This window comes from Echiichthys vipera (genome assembly GCF_963691815.1).
Source record: "Echiichthys vipera genome assembly, chromosome: 23".
In the NCBI taxonomy this organism is placed as follows: Eukaryota; Metazoa; Chordata; class Actinopteri; order Perciformes; family Trachinidae; genus Echiichthys; species Echiichthys vipera.
This window is the reverse complement of record NC_139848.1, coordinates 13,437,692-13,454,401: the sequence shown is the minus strand read 5'-3', so window position 1 is coordinate 13,454,401 and position 16,710 is coordinate 13,437,692. Positions and strand designations below refer to the sequence as shown.

The 16,710-nt window shown below is 42.5% G+C and overlaps 1 protein-coding gene across 1 annotated transcript; it reads right to left on the bottom strand.

Moving 5' to 3' along the window:
* Positions 1-1,014: 1,014 nt before the first annotated feature.
* LOC310964868 (1-phosphatidylinositol 4,5-bisphosphate phosphodiesterase delta-4-like) lies at positions 1,015-16,298 on the bottom strand (the record flags this gene model as incomplete). The annotated part of the gene is made up of 15 exons (XM_083938163.1): positions 1,015-1,106; positions 2,327-2,476; positions 2,568-2,700; positions 2,796-2,974; positions 3,729-3,845; positions 3,957-4,113; positions 9,381-9,548; positions 10,604-10,756; positions 11,758-11,902; positions 12,950-13,151; positions 13,388-13,619; positions 13,713-13,842; positions 15,083-15,311; positions 15,396-15,554; positions 16,274-16,298. The coding sequence occupies 15 exons, from the start codon at positions 16,296-16,298 to the stop codon at positions 1,015-1,017; spliced, it is 2,271 nt and encodes a 756-aa protein (XP_083794289.1).
* Between the last annotated feature and the right edge of the window lie 412 nt (positions 16,299-16,710).

Here is a 16,710-nt window from a genome sequence, read left to right as displayed (position 1 = left end):
TGAATTATGATAAGTGTAATATTCAGATGTTTTGATTAATAAACTGTTTATTTATTTATTATAATTCCCATTTTCAGGTGCAACAATTTGAAACTTCATTCTTTTATTCTGTCTATTATATGGGTATTTTAGAGTAATTTTACCCTCTGTGTTAAAGTTTGTTAAGGCTGAAAAACAAAAATATTTCTTTGTTTTCTTAGTATTATTTGTGTGTATGGTTCTCAACCTGAGGGTCCTGACCCCACTAGAGGTCGCCAAAGACAACATCTCAGCATTTAGTTCATTCATATTTACTGTATATCATATTTATCTCAGTAAGAAGATGAAAGAGCTGCACGCTTCAGTGAAAATCACATTTATTAGCAGGTAGATGCGTCACATGAATAATAAAAAACAAACGCTGCTGTACAAAAATAAACATATCAAAACACATTTACACAGAAGGATCATAAAACATAAAATGTTAAAATGAAGAGAAATAATGTCCTTACATCTGTGTTTTATACATTTTTAATTTCATTAAATAAAAACAGTCTATGTGTTTTCCCCATAAATTTGTGAGTATTTAACTCATATTCTTACCACTTTAATCTCAGAAAACATGAATTATTTTTCTTGAGAATGTAATACTTTAATTTCAGATGATACACATGTTTTTTTTTGTAAAGTAACTTCTTTAATGTCAGAGAATATTCTTTTTTTTCTTGTAGATTTACCTACTTGATACCAGATAATATCCGAATATGTGAGCTGTGCAGCTGGAAGAGAAATGCATGTGTGTTAAAGGTAAATACTGAAGGAACACAAAACGGTGGCACATTCGTCTCTACAACACAATATTTCGCCAACCACGAGCCGCAGACAGTCACAACAACAACAACAACAACAGGTTACACACACCAAACACATCTGCTGCTGCGGACAACAACCAAAGCTTTGGCGTATTTATTCACATCAAATTAAATCTTATTAAATACTTTTTTCAGCAGCTATACAGTTATTCTATATACTTCTTTATTCCACTTCTGTGATCCGGATGTGAACGAATAAAGATGAGGGAGGAATACTGGTTCCATCTCTGGACAGGAGGTGGATGTGACGATAACCTGCGAACACAAATGAGCTGTTTCCTAAAGGCCGAGATAACCCCGGTTGCTGCTTTCTATGTGTCGTGGAAATCCAAGACAATAGGGAAAGCAAGACAAGGCCCGTCAAGCTAGCTAGCTTGACCGTACCGAGGCGAGGTCGAGGCTTGCATGTTGCCGGGTTTCGCAGTGACATTAGCAAGGCACTAACATTAGCCAGCTTAGGTTTTACTGAGCTAACATTAAACAACTTAGGTTTCACTGAGCTTACACTTTAAAGAATTTCCCCCCGGGGATCAATAAAGTATTCTGATTCTGATTCTGATTCTAGCAAGAGCTAACACTAGCCAGCTAAGGTTTTACTGAGCCAACATTAGCAAGACGCTAATGCTGTGTCCTAAATCGCACACTTCCATCCTCAAACTGGCTTTTTTGAGGGTCGAAGTGCGTTCATGCCGGAAGTCGGTAAAATGCAGTGTTCTGCATTTCTCGAGGCGCACACTCAAAAACTGCCAAACCGTTGAGTGTGGACGCCCTCAATTGTCACCATTTTGTCTACGTAGTGGAAGAGGTGGGACTATATTCAAACTGGAAAAATGGTGGAACAACGGAGCAGTAACAACTACACTACTGGTGGACAGTCAGTACATAGGGCACACAGTGCACGGATGTCAGTACACTGACTGCAATGTGCGATTTGGGACACAGCAAAACATCAGCTAACATTAGCAAGGAGGTTTGTAGCTAGCTTAGGTTTCACTGAGCTAACATTAGTATGAAGCAAACGTAAGCTAGCTAGTTGTCACTTAGCTAAACTGCATGGATCTGGCACCTGTCGCTTTGTAACGTTAGCTGATAAACTTATTTAGAAATTCATCTGTTTCAGCAATGAGCTAACAGTAGCTAACATTAGCAGCTAACCACACAATAAATTCCACATGTCAGTGTTTCGTTTAGGATTTTTATCAGCACCGGGGGAAAGGGTTTTGTTGGAGCAGAACAACACACACATGCTGTGCCTCTGCTACACACACTCTGCAGCGGCCAGCAGCCCACAGACCCTCAGCTGGCCTAAACCCCAGCACCGGAGTCTGATCCTGAACCCCAGCACCGGGGGTCTGATCCTTTGGCGATACTACGTCACCTGATTCTAATACGCAGAATCCATACAAATTACTGTGCTGTACTTTTCATAGTTATATGTACGAACAGTGAACAAACAGCCTGAGAAGCAAACTTACCTTGCTGCATGCAGGTGAGCGGGAGTGCAAACTGCCCTACAAAGTCATTTTTCGACGTCTTGTCGTAGTCTTCCACAACAAAGCGCACCATGGCGAGCTCAGGAGCGTGGATGGTGAAGCGCAGAGTGTCATACCACACAGGGTTGAACCCTGCAGAACAAGGACAAATGGTTGAATCTCCAGAAGCCAATTAATTAAAAGTCATACCCATTCTGTGCTTTTTTTTGTGTCCACTCTGTACCGTTGTTGTCGATGTATCTGGTCTCTAGTTTGGCCTGGTCCATAGGGACGCCGTGGATCTCCACCCGGACCAGAGGATCCACTATAGAGTCCTCTTTGATGTTGACTTTGGGCAGCTGCTGACCACTGATCACCTGAAACACATAAACACAGAGTCATCAATGAAGCAATAGCTGATGAACTGGAGCTGTTCCCCAGGGCTCCGTCCTGGGACCTCTCTTTTTTGTACCTGTACAGTGAGGACAACCGGTTGGTAGCCGTCTCGTTGTTGGGGTGTCTCGGGGACGAATCTTTTCTCGGCCTCTCGCATGAAACTTGGCTTTAGAACGTAGCCACACCCGCCGTTCTGACCGAACAGGCCGTCGTTCAGGTCCATCGCCTCCCCAGCTGTCTGGAAGTTCAACGCAACTGAACAGCAAGGAGAAGAAACAAAATTTACAGTTTGGACAAGAAATTAAGAAAAAAATACTAATGCAGGCACTTTGAGAGAATGAAAATGTTATTAAGAGCCTCATCTTTTTCAACTTTAAAATAAAGCATGACTTCTGAGTTGATCTTGGCGCCATTTACCAAACAATAATTTAAAAAAAAGAGGGATACAAAAGATCTACTTTACATTTATTTGGGTTTTGTCCTTTGTTTTGACCTGACCCTTTGAGGTAAATGCCCAACCTCAGCCATCTCCGCACATATGCAGTAGTGGAAAGTGATTAAGTACATTTACTCAAGTACTACAGCATTTCCCTTCAGTACCCTTCACCTTCCTGTAGCTGGAACCAGACTTTGAGCACCCACTTGGACTTGAACTCAGGTCTCCCGTGTTAAAGGCCTGCGTGTCTGACCCATCGAACCATCCCCCAACCCATCCTTCCTGTTTACGCAGAGTTTTTGGTACTTCAATATTTCCTACAGTTATACTACGCAGAGATGGTCACAAGTCCCTTTTGGCAAGTCCAAGTCAAGTCTCAAGTATCTGAGGGCAGCAGCAAGTCCTACTCGATTCCAGATTCCAATTGAATTGTTTGGTTTTGGGCTCAAGCAGCAACAGGCGCCAGTGTGGTTAAGATAAAGCTTAACGCAAACCGTACCCCAATGACAGAAATGCCAATAATTTAAAGGCGGGAGGTCTAAAAGATGAAGTCAATGTCTTCAGTTCACTCACCAATTTGGCACCCGGCGTTCCACATTTCCTGAGGACTGAAGTTGGAGGAGTCGGTTCTGAAGCCACTGGGATAAACCCGGGTCAGCTGCCGTGAGTTGTGATACACAAACTCTGCCCCTGCAATGAGACAATAGCAGAAGTAAAGTGAAGGTCAAGACAACAGTGGCTAATCGTGAACGCGGATAACTCTATGAATGTATATGAGTTGAGTGATAAGGCTGGACCCACCCGCCTCTCTCAGGTGTTTGCGGGCCTTGGACTCGGTGAAAGACGCCACCTCGTAGAACTTGGAGTGGATGCGAGAGTGTTTGAAGTTGCTGAAGTGGACGCTTTTGCAGTAAACGACGCAGTCGGACAGCTCCTTGGACAGACGCTGTTTTGACTTCTAAGAGAGAGGATGAATATAAAAGTTCAACCAACAGATGTATGGACACACACACTCATACTTATGATTGACTGAACGTGCCACAATAAATAAAATTAACAATTAATTAAATTATTCAATAAATGAAATAATATGCCATTCATATGTAAAGAAAATAACATTAAAACTAAATGTAGGCATTAATTAATTAATCAAATGTTATATAAATTCATATTTATGTTTAAAATTGGCGACAATGTATTTTTTTGTTTTACAATTGTTTTAACATGTATTCATTTTAAAAATTGATTTCAAAATAAAGAAGAAATGCCAAAAATAATATTTAAAATAAATAAAGGACTTAATTAATTAATTGATCAAATGTTGTAAAAATTGATACTCATGTTAAAATTGGCGACTTTACTTTTGTCTTTACTTTTTGTATTAATTCATTAATTTAAAAAAGTATTGATTAATGAATTAATCAATGGTACGAGCAACTTCAGGTAAAACTGGACTACTTAAAGAGGCAACTTAAAGATGCTTTAACCTATTTAATGTATTTCTGTTTCTAAATGTGTCCAGTATCTAGTGGAGCCCCTTTGAGCGGTCCTGCTGACTTGCAGGAAAAGATCCAAACCCAGTGACCCAAAGAGTCATTGTGTCATGAACACACCGAAGGGACTGATTAAGGCTCCATTCACCAACTGGCTCAGTGCGTTAGTCAGGTGGTTGGGTAAACCCTGGAACCCTGTCATGGACGGGCGCCCAGGGGCACAACCAAAACTCGAGACAACCCTCTCTTGAACTGTGTAAGTGATACTCGACCGCGACGGCAAGAGAAAAAGCAGGAGTGCTGCCAGGGTCCATGACCGCTGAGACGAGAGGTGCGGTGGTCCAAACAGTAACCCACAGATCACCTCCGCGTGCACGCATTTTTCCACACGAAAGCCGATCCGGCAGGTCTACCCCGCCTTCAAGAGCTGTCTACCAGCCAACTGTCCAGACACCTGCTCCATCTGCAGCAGTGCCCGCGAGCTGACGTCTCTGCCAAACCCGCTGCTGGCCTCACCTCTGATGACTGTGTTGACAGCGTTCCCAGTGTGCCGTTTCATGCGTCTCAGATGCTTATCAATAAACATGACTCTAAATGCCCAAGGAGTCCTGAGCTGACAAGACCAGAAAAAAACAGACAAGACCAGACCAGACCAGACATACAAGACAAGAACAGACCAGACCAGACCAGACAAGACAAGACAAGACAAGACAAGACAAGACCAGACAAAAAAAGACCAGACCAGACAAAACAAGACCAGACCAGATCAGATCAGACAAGGCAAGACCAGACCAGACAAAACCAGACAAAACAAGACAAGACCAGATCAAACAGACCAGATCAGACCAGACCAGACCAGACCAGACCAGGCCAGACAAAACAAAACAAGACCCGACCAGACCAAACCAGACCAGACCAGACCAGACAAAACAAGAAAAGACAAGACAAGAAAAGACTAGCCAAGACCAAACCAGACCAGACCAGACCAGACCAGACCAGACCAGACCAGACCAGACCAGACCAGACAAGACATGACCAGACCAGACCAGACGGGGGCGGCTGTGGCTTGGTGGCAGAGTGGGTCGTCCTCTAATCGAGAGATTGGTGGTTCGATCCCCATCTCCCCCCGGTCCACATGTCGAAGTGTCCTTGAGCAAGACACTGAACCCCAAATTGCTCCCCGTGCTGCGCATGGGTGTGTGAATGTGGTGTGAATGGTTAGATCAAATTAGATGGTATGTAGATGTCCACTGCCATCAGCGTGAATGTCTGTGTGAATGGGTGAATCGGTGAATGTGACAAACACTGTGAGGCGCCTTGAGTAGTCAGATGACTAGAAAGGCGCTATATAAGTACAAGTCCATTTACCATTTACCAGACCAGACCAGACCAGTCCAGACCAGACTAGACAAGAACAGTAAAGACGAGGCAAGACAAGACCAGTCCAGACCAAACGACACGACACAACAATTTGTTGTCTGTGTAGGGACTCTTCTCATGCTACTGCAGAGGTTTACTGTTATTTTGAGCTATATTAGTATTAGTAGTTAAAAAAGACATTTTAATGCCTTCACCGTACTGCCCCGAGCTAATCACTGTTAGCTACTACTTTAATAAAAAAAACGTCTACATGGCTTATTTGATGTAAGTGCTGAAAAAGACCATGGGATGATTTTGGGCCGTAATTACACTCACACTCACATCCTTAGCATCAGACGAAGACAGCAAGACTATAAAAGAAAGCTCTGGAATTACAAGAGGACCTTTATGGTCGCTAAGTCCCGCCTCGCTTGGCTAGGCCTGTCAAGTTTCATGTCAACATGATTTCAACGACATCAGTGAGAGATACTCCAAAGAACTTACAGCAACTCTCGTGAACAACAGTTGTGAAATATCAGACACAGAAAAAAAAGTCAAAATGCATTTGAGAGTTACGATAATTTATCGGAGGATTCCTGGTCAAGGCGTTCCCCATGTCTCGACAGATAATGATACAATGTTCCACTGAACACAGACCCCACCCTAAACTAGACCCCCAAACTCAAAGTCTACTTTCAGTCATTTTGCACCTCCTTGTGGTTGTTTTGTGGTCATTTTGTGATTATTTTGCATCCATTTTATACTTGTTTTGTCACCTTTTTGTGGTGTTTTATATTTTGCATCTATTTTAGTTAGATGTTACTAATTCAACTTCTTCCCCGGAGTTGTTTGTGCTTTGTCGTCTCGCAGGTCTCTGCTGATCATGGTGGTGCCTGCTGCCGTGGTCCTGCACGACGCTTCCTGCTACTGTCTTTGTCTCTCTCTGTTAATCTGTCTGTTCTCTCTTTCTCTCTCCTTTGCTTGACTGTTCATTCCTGCCGGTTAAAGGGGAGGTTTCGTTGCCACTCTGTGCATAAGATTGCTGCTCATGGGGGAATTGTTGGGTCAATGTAAATCATCAATAAGTCATAAAGTGTGGTCTTTACCTACTCCATATGTAAAGTGTCCTGAGACAACTTTTGTTATAAATTGGCACTGGATATAGAATCGAATTGAATCTATTTTAGTTGTTTTTTGTGCTTCTGATTGCTTGTAGTCATTATGGGTATATTTTTGATTGATTGTGTTGATCATGTAGCATCTCTTTATGCTCATTTTGCATCTGCGTAGTCATTTGGGGTCGTTTGTAGTTTTTTTTTTTGGTGAATTTGTGGTAATTTAGTATCTATTTGTGTTTTTTTTCAGCAACATTTTGTGTCTAAGGGCCCCTGAACCTAAGGGCCCCAGGGCCTGTGCCCCGTAAGCCCATTTAGTAATCCATCCATGCACGAAGGAACAGGGTAAGTCCATATATTGTTTTATTTTATGCTAACGTTTAGCTATGACTGTCAGTAACTTGTAGCCATACGCCATTAGCAACATGGGTTGATGTTAGCAGCTGGAGCTGGAGGACCTGCTTGTGGATTCTGGGAGAAAAGATAGTCAATAACTGAGGGGCTCCCCACTCAAGGCCCAAACAGAGAAAGACATACTATGAGGCCCTTTCACCCCCAAAACTGGACATGTTAAACCAAACATCATTTGAGTACATATAACTTTGGACGCTACAAAAGTATCACCCCAGGAACAACTCCTTAACCTCGCTGAGGTCGCAGATGACTGCGGGTTCATATGAACTGACAGACCTCCCCTGCATAGTTACGGTTGCTAACTTAGGATTGGACAATGGCTGTTGTAGGGAGAGGCTATTTTGACGGAAGGACCTTTGAGAACTATGCTTCTCAAATGTGTTTCATGGTACAATAAATCAGGTGCAGAAGTGTTCTTTATTAATGTCTCTTTTAAAAAATATCAAACTGCTCGGTCACATAATGAGTGTTTTATTTATTTTACGCTGGAATAGTGGATACTTGGTGTTACGTTCCAGCCCTACTTAGAGACTCTACACCTCAGTCTTTACCTCCAGAGGTGATTACTGACTGCAATTACTGTCCTTCAGAGTGTCAAATATCTCATTTCAGAGGAGACTGTGCAACCTTCACCTACTTTGGCCCAGCATGGCATGGCATGGCTTGGTCTGGGACAGCAGCCGCCATGAGATCCTCCTGTGCATGTTCCCTTTAGTTGTGTAAGAGTCGATGCAGTTCACTTCAGGTGTGTATGGCGGCGGTAGAAGACACCGGTCACAAGTGTTTGACAGAGTCGGAGTCTTTCTCTGCTGTCACAGTGTAAACGGATCAGCGTATCTAACACCCAGCGTCTGCTCCCTGCCCTTCAAGGCTCTGGATTTTTCATGAGGGATGACAGAAGTTGATGCAGTCCTTTTCCGGTGGATAAAAAGACGACCAGATTTCTCTGAGAAGCTTACTGAGAAACGAAACACTGACTACAAACTCAGCAGGAGGCAACACTCCTCTGCCGTTTACTTTAGTTTAGTGTGATGAAGTAAAAGCTTACGGTACAACGCAACGAAACCAAAGTACAGTTTTAGACAACAAAAGAAGGATTTTAGCCAAAAAAGGGACAATTTTAGCCAAAAAAACAACAATTTTACTCAGCAAAACTATTTTAACCAACAAAACAACGATTTGAGCCAATAAAACAATGATTTTAGCCAACAAAAGAACGATTTTAAGTTTAGACGACAAAATGCGACGGTGAAGTTTAGACGACAAAAGGCAACGGTTAAGTCTAGATGGTTAAATTGAATCGACATAAGGTGACAGTTAAGTTAAGTCACTATACGACTTGGTCCAGATCACATAAAGGTGGTGGTTTGTCTTAGTTCTTCAAGGACATAAACAACAGTCCTCCAAGTGAAAGTTCTGTGTTTTGGGACCCATCTGAAATTTCACTAGTTACAAATACGTTTACGAATTACATTGCGTTCCTTTCCGCAGGCATGAGGACAGCCTGACTCCCGGAAAACCTGTCCTGAGCATCTCTGATTGACTCAAATGCTGAACAGTCCATTCCACAGGTGTTGGAAGTCTTAAGCTCAATTAATAACCTGCACATTCTACAGAAACGACCAACTGCAATTAAAAAGAAGTATTTAATCAAAAGGAGTGCCTTCATTTTGGATTAGTCAGTTTAATCTATTTTGTATCCCATTCATACATTAAAATCTGCTTTAGTGTTGCAGCATTGGCCTCAAAATGACTGAACTAGATGATGCTGGTCCTACATCAGGAAGGTTCATCAGACCATGTATAACAGGCTGTCTGGGTCTACGTTAAACAACCTGACTTACCTTAACCCTGCGGCGGATGCTCTCGCGGTGCAGGTTATCTTCGTCGATTTCAGCCATTTCGTCTTCATCTGTGACCTCCCCTGTCTGAGAGTCCTCCACCATCCCATTGAAACTCTCCTCCAGACCTCCGATTTTCTTCGCCTTGAGCAGAATCTTCCCCTTCAGATCCTGACAGGAAGTTCAAATAAAACTAAGGGTCATCCCTCACATCCAGGTTGATTTAGTAACAATAAGTTACACGTTCATACATTAGTTGAGGAGGTTGTTAAAACTCTTAAAACAGTTGACTATTTAAGGGGGAGGGGGGGGTTCAACATTGCAAGAGAGGGGAAATATTGTGTTGTTGAATGAACAAAAGAACAATTTTTGCCAACAAAACAACAATTTTATCCAACAAAACAATACATTTTGCAAAGAAAAGAATGGTTTTAGCCAACAGAAGAACAATTTTATCCAACAAAACAACGATTTAAGCCAACAAAAGAACAATTTTTTCAAACAAAACAACGATTTTGGCCAACGAAAGAACGATTTTATCCAACGAAACAATGATTTAAGCCAACAAAACAACAAATTTTGCAAACAAAAGAACAGTTTTAGCTAATAAAAGAACAATTTTATCCAACAAAACAACGATTTTAGCCTACAAAAGTACGATTTTATCCAACAAAACAACAATGTTCGCCATCAAGACAACGATTTTATCCAACAAAACAACGATTTAAGCCAACAAAAGAACGATTACTGGTTACCATTGGACATTTTGTCTTGGACTTGTGCCTGGTTGTACTCGGGATTGTCTTGGATTCAACTATTGCTAAGCCTTCTCAACATTGCAAGAGAGGGAAAATATTGTGTTGAATAATTCAGGGTGGCAGTGTTGCATGTAGACACAGATCATATGGCCTCGGAGGCTCTGAAAGGCCTTGGGGTGAAAGTGAAGGTGCTGAACCTCCCCTAACACCACCACCAGACTACTGCTGCCTGCTGGTACGGACAGTTATTCCCTTTGTGTTGTTTTGCTGTGTTTTTACGATGACGTGAGGTGAGTTTGATGTCTAGGTTGACGTGTCTGGGCTTTAATTCTGCACAGAAAATCAGACAAAAGGTGCTGATGTACCATGGGTGTGTCAGCGCTACCAAGTCCTGAACTGCAAAGTCACTTAGGTGCATGTTTTTTTTATTTTTTTTACTGTACCACAGAGAGTGGGGTAAGTGCTAACCTCAGGAGACGGCAGCCCGATGGGGGCCTTTCCGTCTAATGTGCTTTTCAGCAGCTTGTCACCAAGGATGTGGTTGAGGTGTTGGGCCATGACTCTCTGTTGCTCAACACCGCAGTGGTTCTCGATGGACAGGATGACTGGATATTCCGATACCTGGACAGGGGAGAGGGAGTGAGTTTGTAATTCAACACTGGTGAGCATTATCATGGGGGAAAGCTAATACACCTGCTGCCATTTACCTGTGGACTGTGGCTGGCCCTTTGAAAGACCAGCAGATGGATGCACAGGAGGTCACAAGGCCACAATATTCAGCTATGGACAGATGCTCATACACAACGGGCCATGTCATGCATGTGAACCTGGCACTCTTTTGACTTTATCGAGCCTTCAGATTATGTCTTGGATATCATTGCACAGTAGTTCTCCCTCTCATAAATGTTCAATGAGATGCTGAGCGATTTGTTGATACAGCTTTAGTAGACAATGAAAGCAAACACAATTGCAATGCCAGCATGAGGGGATAACAGAGCACCCTCGGTCTACATGAAAAGCCACATTTGAACCAGAGTGATCACCTTCCAAACTTGTCTGGGAGTGTGTCAGTCAATAACATGACACAGGTGGAGCTGCCTCAAAGGCATTTAAGGTAGCACCACCGCGTTACCTGTGACCTTTAGCCACCAAATGAATGATTTTAGTCAACCAAACAACAATTTTAACCAGCAAAACAACAATTTTAGCCAACAAAACAACAATTTTAGCCGACAAAACAAGAAATTTAGCCAACAACAGAATGAACATTGTTACAAGTATTTGACCCCTGCACTTGTCTTGGTCTTGTGCCTTGTTGGACTCGGGATTGTCTTGGACTCAGCTACTGAGAACTGGTCAAGTTGTTCCTGGCTGCTGATTCTGGATGAGTTGTTCAGATTGTTGCCTAATTTCTATGCATTGAATAGTTTGATGTAAGAAGATAGATCAGTCCTGTTGTTAGATCCATCCTAACACTATTATGGTCTTGAAAAAACTAAACAATAAAAGCAAACACAACTGCAATGCAAGCGTGAGGGGATAACAGAACATGCTTGGCCACATTTGGACCAGTGTCTCCAATTGTCAATCATAGGGTGATACAGCCAGACAGGTGGTGCTACCTTGAAGGCGTAGTTGCCCACGGCGTTGACAACATCCTTGAACAGTATCTTGGAGGTGAAAGTGTGTCCATGATAGACGATGGGCTCTCCATTGGCACCATCCCAGCAGTCCACCTCCACACACCGACAGCCACGACTCAGAGTCCTGAGCAGCAAAACAAATTCATAGTCTTTATACTTAGAGTCACAGGAGGGTACAACACACACTGACCCCAAGTTGAGGTCATTTGTTTATGGCATTATGAGACACTGGTATATTTGATGAAATAGGAGTAATTACTTAAAAACAATTTGACGTCAAGAATCCCACATTTAGTCCATGAATGGTGGAGGATTACCGTAGGGCAACATCGTCCCTGAGAAGCTCAATGGAGCATGAGAACAATTAGGCCAGGGATTTATGCAGACGGAAATCCTGTAAAATCTGCAAAATGGTTTTAGCAGTGGATTTAGAAATTGTTGTTGGCACTGCTGGATGTGTACCATGGGCAAAGTAGTTCTCTGTAACCTGGAGTCAATTATAAACATCTTTTGTTATGATTATGATTTTCTTGACACCGAAGATACCACCATCCCTAAAAAATGTAAGTAATGTCTATTGTTGCTTTTTTCTCATTGTTTCTGACTTCGTTGATTCCTGGTTTATTCTAGTTCAGGGTCAAAAGCCACCACCGCGGAGTGGGGAGCATGCACAGACGAGAAAACCGACAGTAATCCGGGAATGCTGTAAATGCACGAATAATCGGTGAACTAAAGGAGTTCTCTAGGTCTGTTAACCTGGGGTATGAAAACTCATATTTTACCTGGGGTACGGTGTTTACATGGTGTTTGAGAAACCGGAGTATGCCCTTAACCCGATTATAATCGGGTTTTTGCATTGGGACCATGGAAACACAATGTTGGATAACAATAAAGTCCCTCTGGTCTAATGCACAGAGGACTCGAAAGTCAAAAAATCACATTAGCTATGACGAGCTTGCCAGACAAAAGAACCACCAAAACAACAATTTTAGCCAACAAAACAACAATTTTAGCCAACAAAAGAACGATTTTAGCCAACAAAAGAACGATTTCAGCCAACAAAAGAACGATTTTAGCCAACAAAGGAACGATTTTAGCCAACAAAAGAACGATATTAGCCAACAAAACAACGACTTGAGCCAACAAAACAACAAATACTATTACTTATTACCTGATGTATCCCTCCACACTGCTCTGGCCTCGGAGCTGGTCCTCCATCAGGTAGGTGTTGTGGGAGGAGGAGATGAAGTAATGGCACAGTGGCTGGCTCATGTCCTGGAAGACGGCTCGCCTGTGCGGGTTGAAGATGGAGCCCTCAGCTGAGCCGAGGTACATCAAGAAGCCGTCAAATGTCATGACGTTCAGCAGCTTGGCTGGAAATACAGCAGGATGGTGTCAGAACCACCTCACATGGTGCTGGCACCCAAACCTTGATGGCACCTTATCCAGTACCAAGAACTCCAAGAACCCTGGAGGTCCCTAATTGTCGGTCTGTACTCCAGAGTGGGTGTCAGGCATAAGAAGAGCCGATCCAGCACCAAGAGAAACAGGGTAGAACTTCAAAGACCAAGATACACCATACACAGTAAAGAAGTTACAGTCCGTGTACCTGCGTCAGAGGGCTCGTAGCGCTCAATGAGCTGCTTGGCATGCTGCTGGATGTCGTCCCCCTCCAGCTGCGCCTCTCTCAGGAAGTCCTGAAAGTTGCTTTGGGACAGCTTCTGGCCATCCACCGAGTACTCCTGGAAAACCCTCAGCACATCCTCACGCTGGGTCAACATCTTGTAGAAGAGCACAAACTCGTCGTCCTCCAGTGTACCCGACTGGGATTTATCAGCCATCTGAGAGAAGAGACAAAACCAAGAGGTCACAGCAGAAACCAAACACTCAATGTTTAAATCACAAATGACCACAGTTTTAGTTCAGGCTCTCACCGTGAAGAGACGATGAGCATGGTGCTCGTTCATGTCCACATTCATCATCTTCAGTAAATCTCGCACTTCTTTGAAGTTCATCCTGCCATCGTTGTCCTTGTCTGCCTTCTTGAACCAGTCACCAATCCACCTGGGTACGCCACTTAAGGAAAGCGTCACATTCAACAATGGCTGAAACACTTAACTGTGTTTCCAAGAGCTTTGGAAGGGTAACCTGATGACGACTGGTATGATGAATGTTCAGGTATATTGCAGTACACTTCGAACAGTAACACTCTGATTGTCCTATAAATCCAAAGACACATTTTCTAACGCATCTTCTAGCACCACGGACAAGTATAAGTTTACCTCTGACCTGTTGACAAGGTATCTCAAGAGCTAACAGATTACAGTATTTCAAATTAATTTGTTGTCCCCATAGGCAGGGCTGTTGTACTTAAGTCCTGACTTGTGTCCACTTATTTGACGTCTTGCACTGTAACAAAAACAACTATTTAAGCCAACAAAACAAGAACATTTGCCAATAAAACAACAATTTTAGCCAATGAAGGGACGCTTTTAGCAAACAAAACCACAATTTTAGCCAACAAGAGAACGATTTTGGCCAACAAAGGAACGCTTTTAGCCAACAAAACAACTATTTTAGCCAACAAAAGAATGATTTTAGCCAACAAAAGAACACTTTTAGCAAACAAAACAACAATCTTAGCCACCAAAACAACAACTTTAGCCAACAAAAGAACACTTTTAGCAAACAAAACAACAATTTTAGCCAACAAAACAACTATTTTAGCCAACAAAAGAATGATTTTAGCCAACAAAAGAACACTTTTAGCAAACAAAACAACAATCTTAGCCAACAAAACAACAACTTTAGCCAACAAAAGAACACTTTTAGCAAACAAAACAACAATTTTAGCCAACAAAGCAACAATTTTAGCCAACAAAAGAACACTTAATGCAAACAAAACAACCATTTTAAGCCAACAGAACAACAGTTTAGCCAACAAAACAAAAATTTTAGCCAACAAAATATTCAACATTGTAACAAGCATTTGACGTCTTGCACTTGTTTTGGAATTGTACCTTGTTGAACTTGGGATCGTCTTGGACTTGGCTATTGAGAACTGGTTTTACATGTTACATGTTTTATTTCATGTTATTATATATGTTACTTTACTTTTCCCATCACCACAGAAATCACAGGCTGGTGGGATCTTCATGCAACCTTAAATTATGTTATTTAGCATGTTTTGAATATCTGTGATTTCCGTCAACCACAAAGTCTGAAGATGCCTTCAAAGTCTTGAAGACTTTGAAGGCATCTTCAGACTTTGTGGCATATGACTGAAACCCTGAGTGAAAGATACTGGTCAAGTCTCTCCCGTTCCCCCATGTTCTCCAGGTTCTCGATCAGCTTTCTCATGCCTTGGATCCAGGACTGGGCCTCCTCGGCAGACTCGGCCACCAGGTCCAGGTTGCCCCTTCGACCGCGGAACACCAGTGTGAAGCATCGGTCGGCCGGGAACTCATCTGCGATGCTGAGCAGCACCTCGGATTGGTGGCCCTCCCGTATCGCCTCCACATCACAAACTGAAACTGGACACAAAGACTGTTGTCACAAACATGAAAAGACGCCTGGTGTCATCAAAATCAGCGTGTCCGTGAACCGTGTGCTCGTACATGTGGAGTGGGTGTTGCCGGCCTTCTTGGACTTGTACCAGATGGTCATGCAGTCATCCTGCAGTTTGAAGTAGCGCTGCTTCTTCCAGGTGCGAGACTTGATTTTCCTCATTACCGTCCCCACCAGCATGGACTGGAGGTTGTCGTCCCCCTGGATGCCTGAAAAGTTAAAATACAATATTTGTTCAAACAGAATATGTTTGCACTGAAAAATATATTTGTGATTAAAATGTGAATCAAAATTCAAAAGGTTTTCTTTGTGAATCTAACAGATGACAAAAGGTGATGGTTAAGTTTAGACGACAAAAGGCGATGGTTAAGTTTAATCAACCAAAGGTGATGGTTAAGTTTAGACGACAAAAGGTGACGGTTAAGTTTAGACGACAAAAGGCGACGGTTACGTTTAATCAACCAAAGGTGATGGTTAAGTTTAGACGACAAAAGGTGACGGTTAAGTTTAGACGACAAAAGGCGACGGTTAAGTTTAATCAACCAAAGGTGATGGTTAAGTTTAGACGACAAAAGGTGACTGTTAAGTTTAGACCACAAAAGGTGACGGTTGAGTTTAGACGACAAAAGGTGACAGTTAAATTTAGACGGAAAAAAGGTGATGGTTAAGTTTAGACGACAAAATGTGACGGTTAAGTTTTGACGACAAAAGGTGATGGTTAAGTTTAGACGATAAAAGCTGATGGTTAAGTTTAGACCACAAAAGGAGATGGTTAAGTTTAGGCGACAAAAGGTGACGGTTAAGTTAAGACGACAAAAGGTGACGGTTAAATTAAGATGACAAGAGTCGACGGTTAAGTTCAGACGACAACATGAGAAAGTTTCAGTTCTGTATATTCTGAACGGTAAAGAGACAGAAGCAGACTTACGGAGGCCGCTCCCCGTGGAAGCCATTCGTTGTCGTCTCACACTTGTGCCATCTGAAGAAAAGAAGTCAGTTCGTTAAACATAGATGCAAATTGAAACTAGAGATCTAGACCATGGACTCATTAGGAAAATGTTGACTGAGGTAATAAATCAAGTGCGAAGGTTAGGCTCATTTTCTCATTGACTTCTTTACAATCACACTTGTTTCTGGAGCCGGTGGAGTTGCAGCCTGATTGTTTCGCTGCTCTGTTCTGTTTCCTCTGTTTTTTCCGCTGCACTTTTTGTTCTCTCGGTGCGTCTAAGCCAAATAATCTCCACAAATCCCCACCACAGCGTCAGCAGCATTCCTTTCACTGATGACCTTGACGCTCTCGGAGCTGTGTTCTCAGGGTCTCCGGCTCAATATGATGTTTTCAGTGTTTGTCGTGTGTTTCCCCGC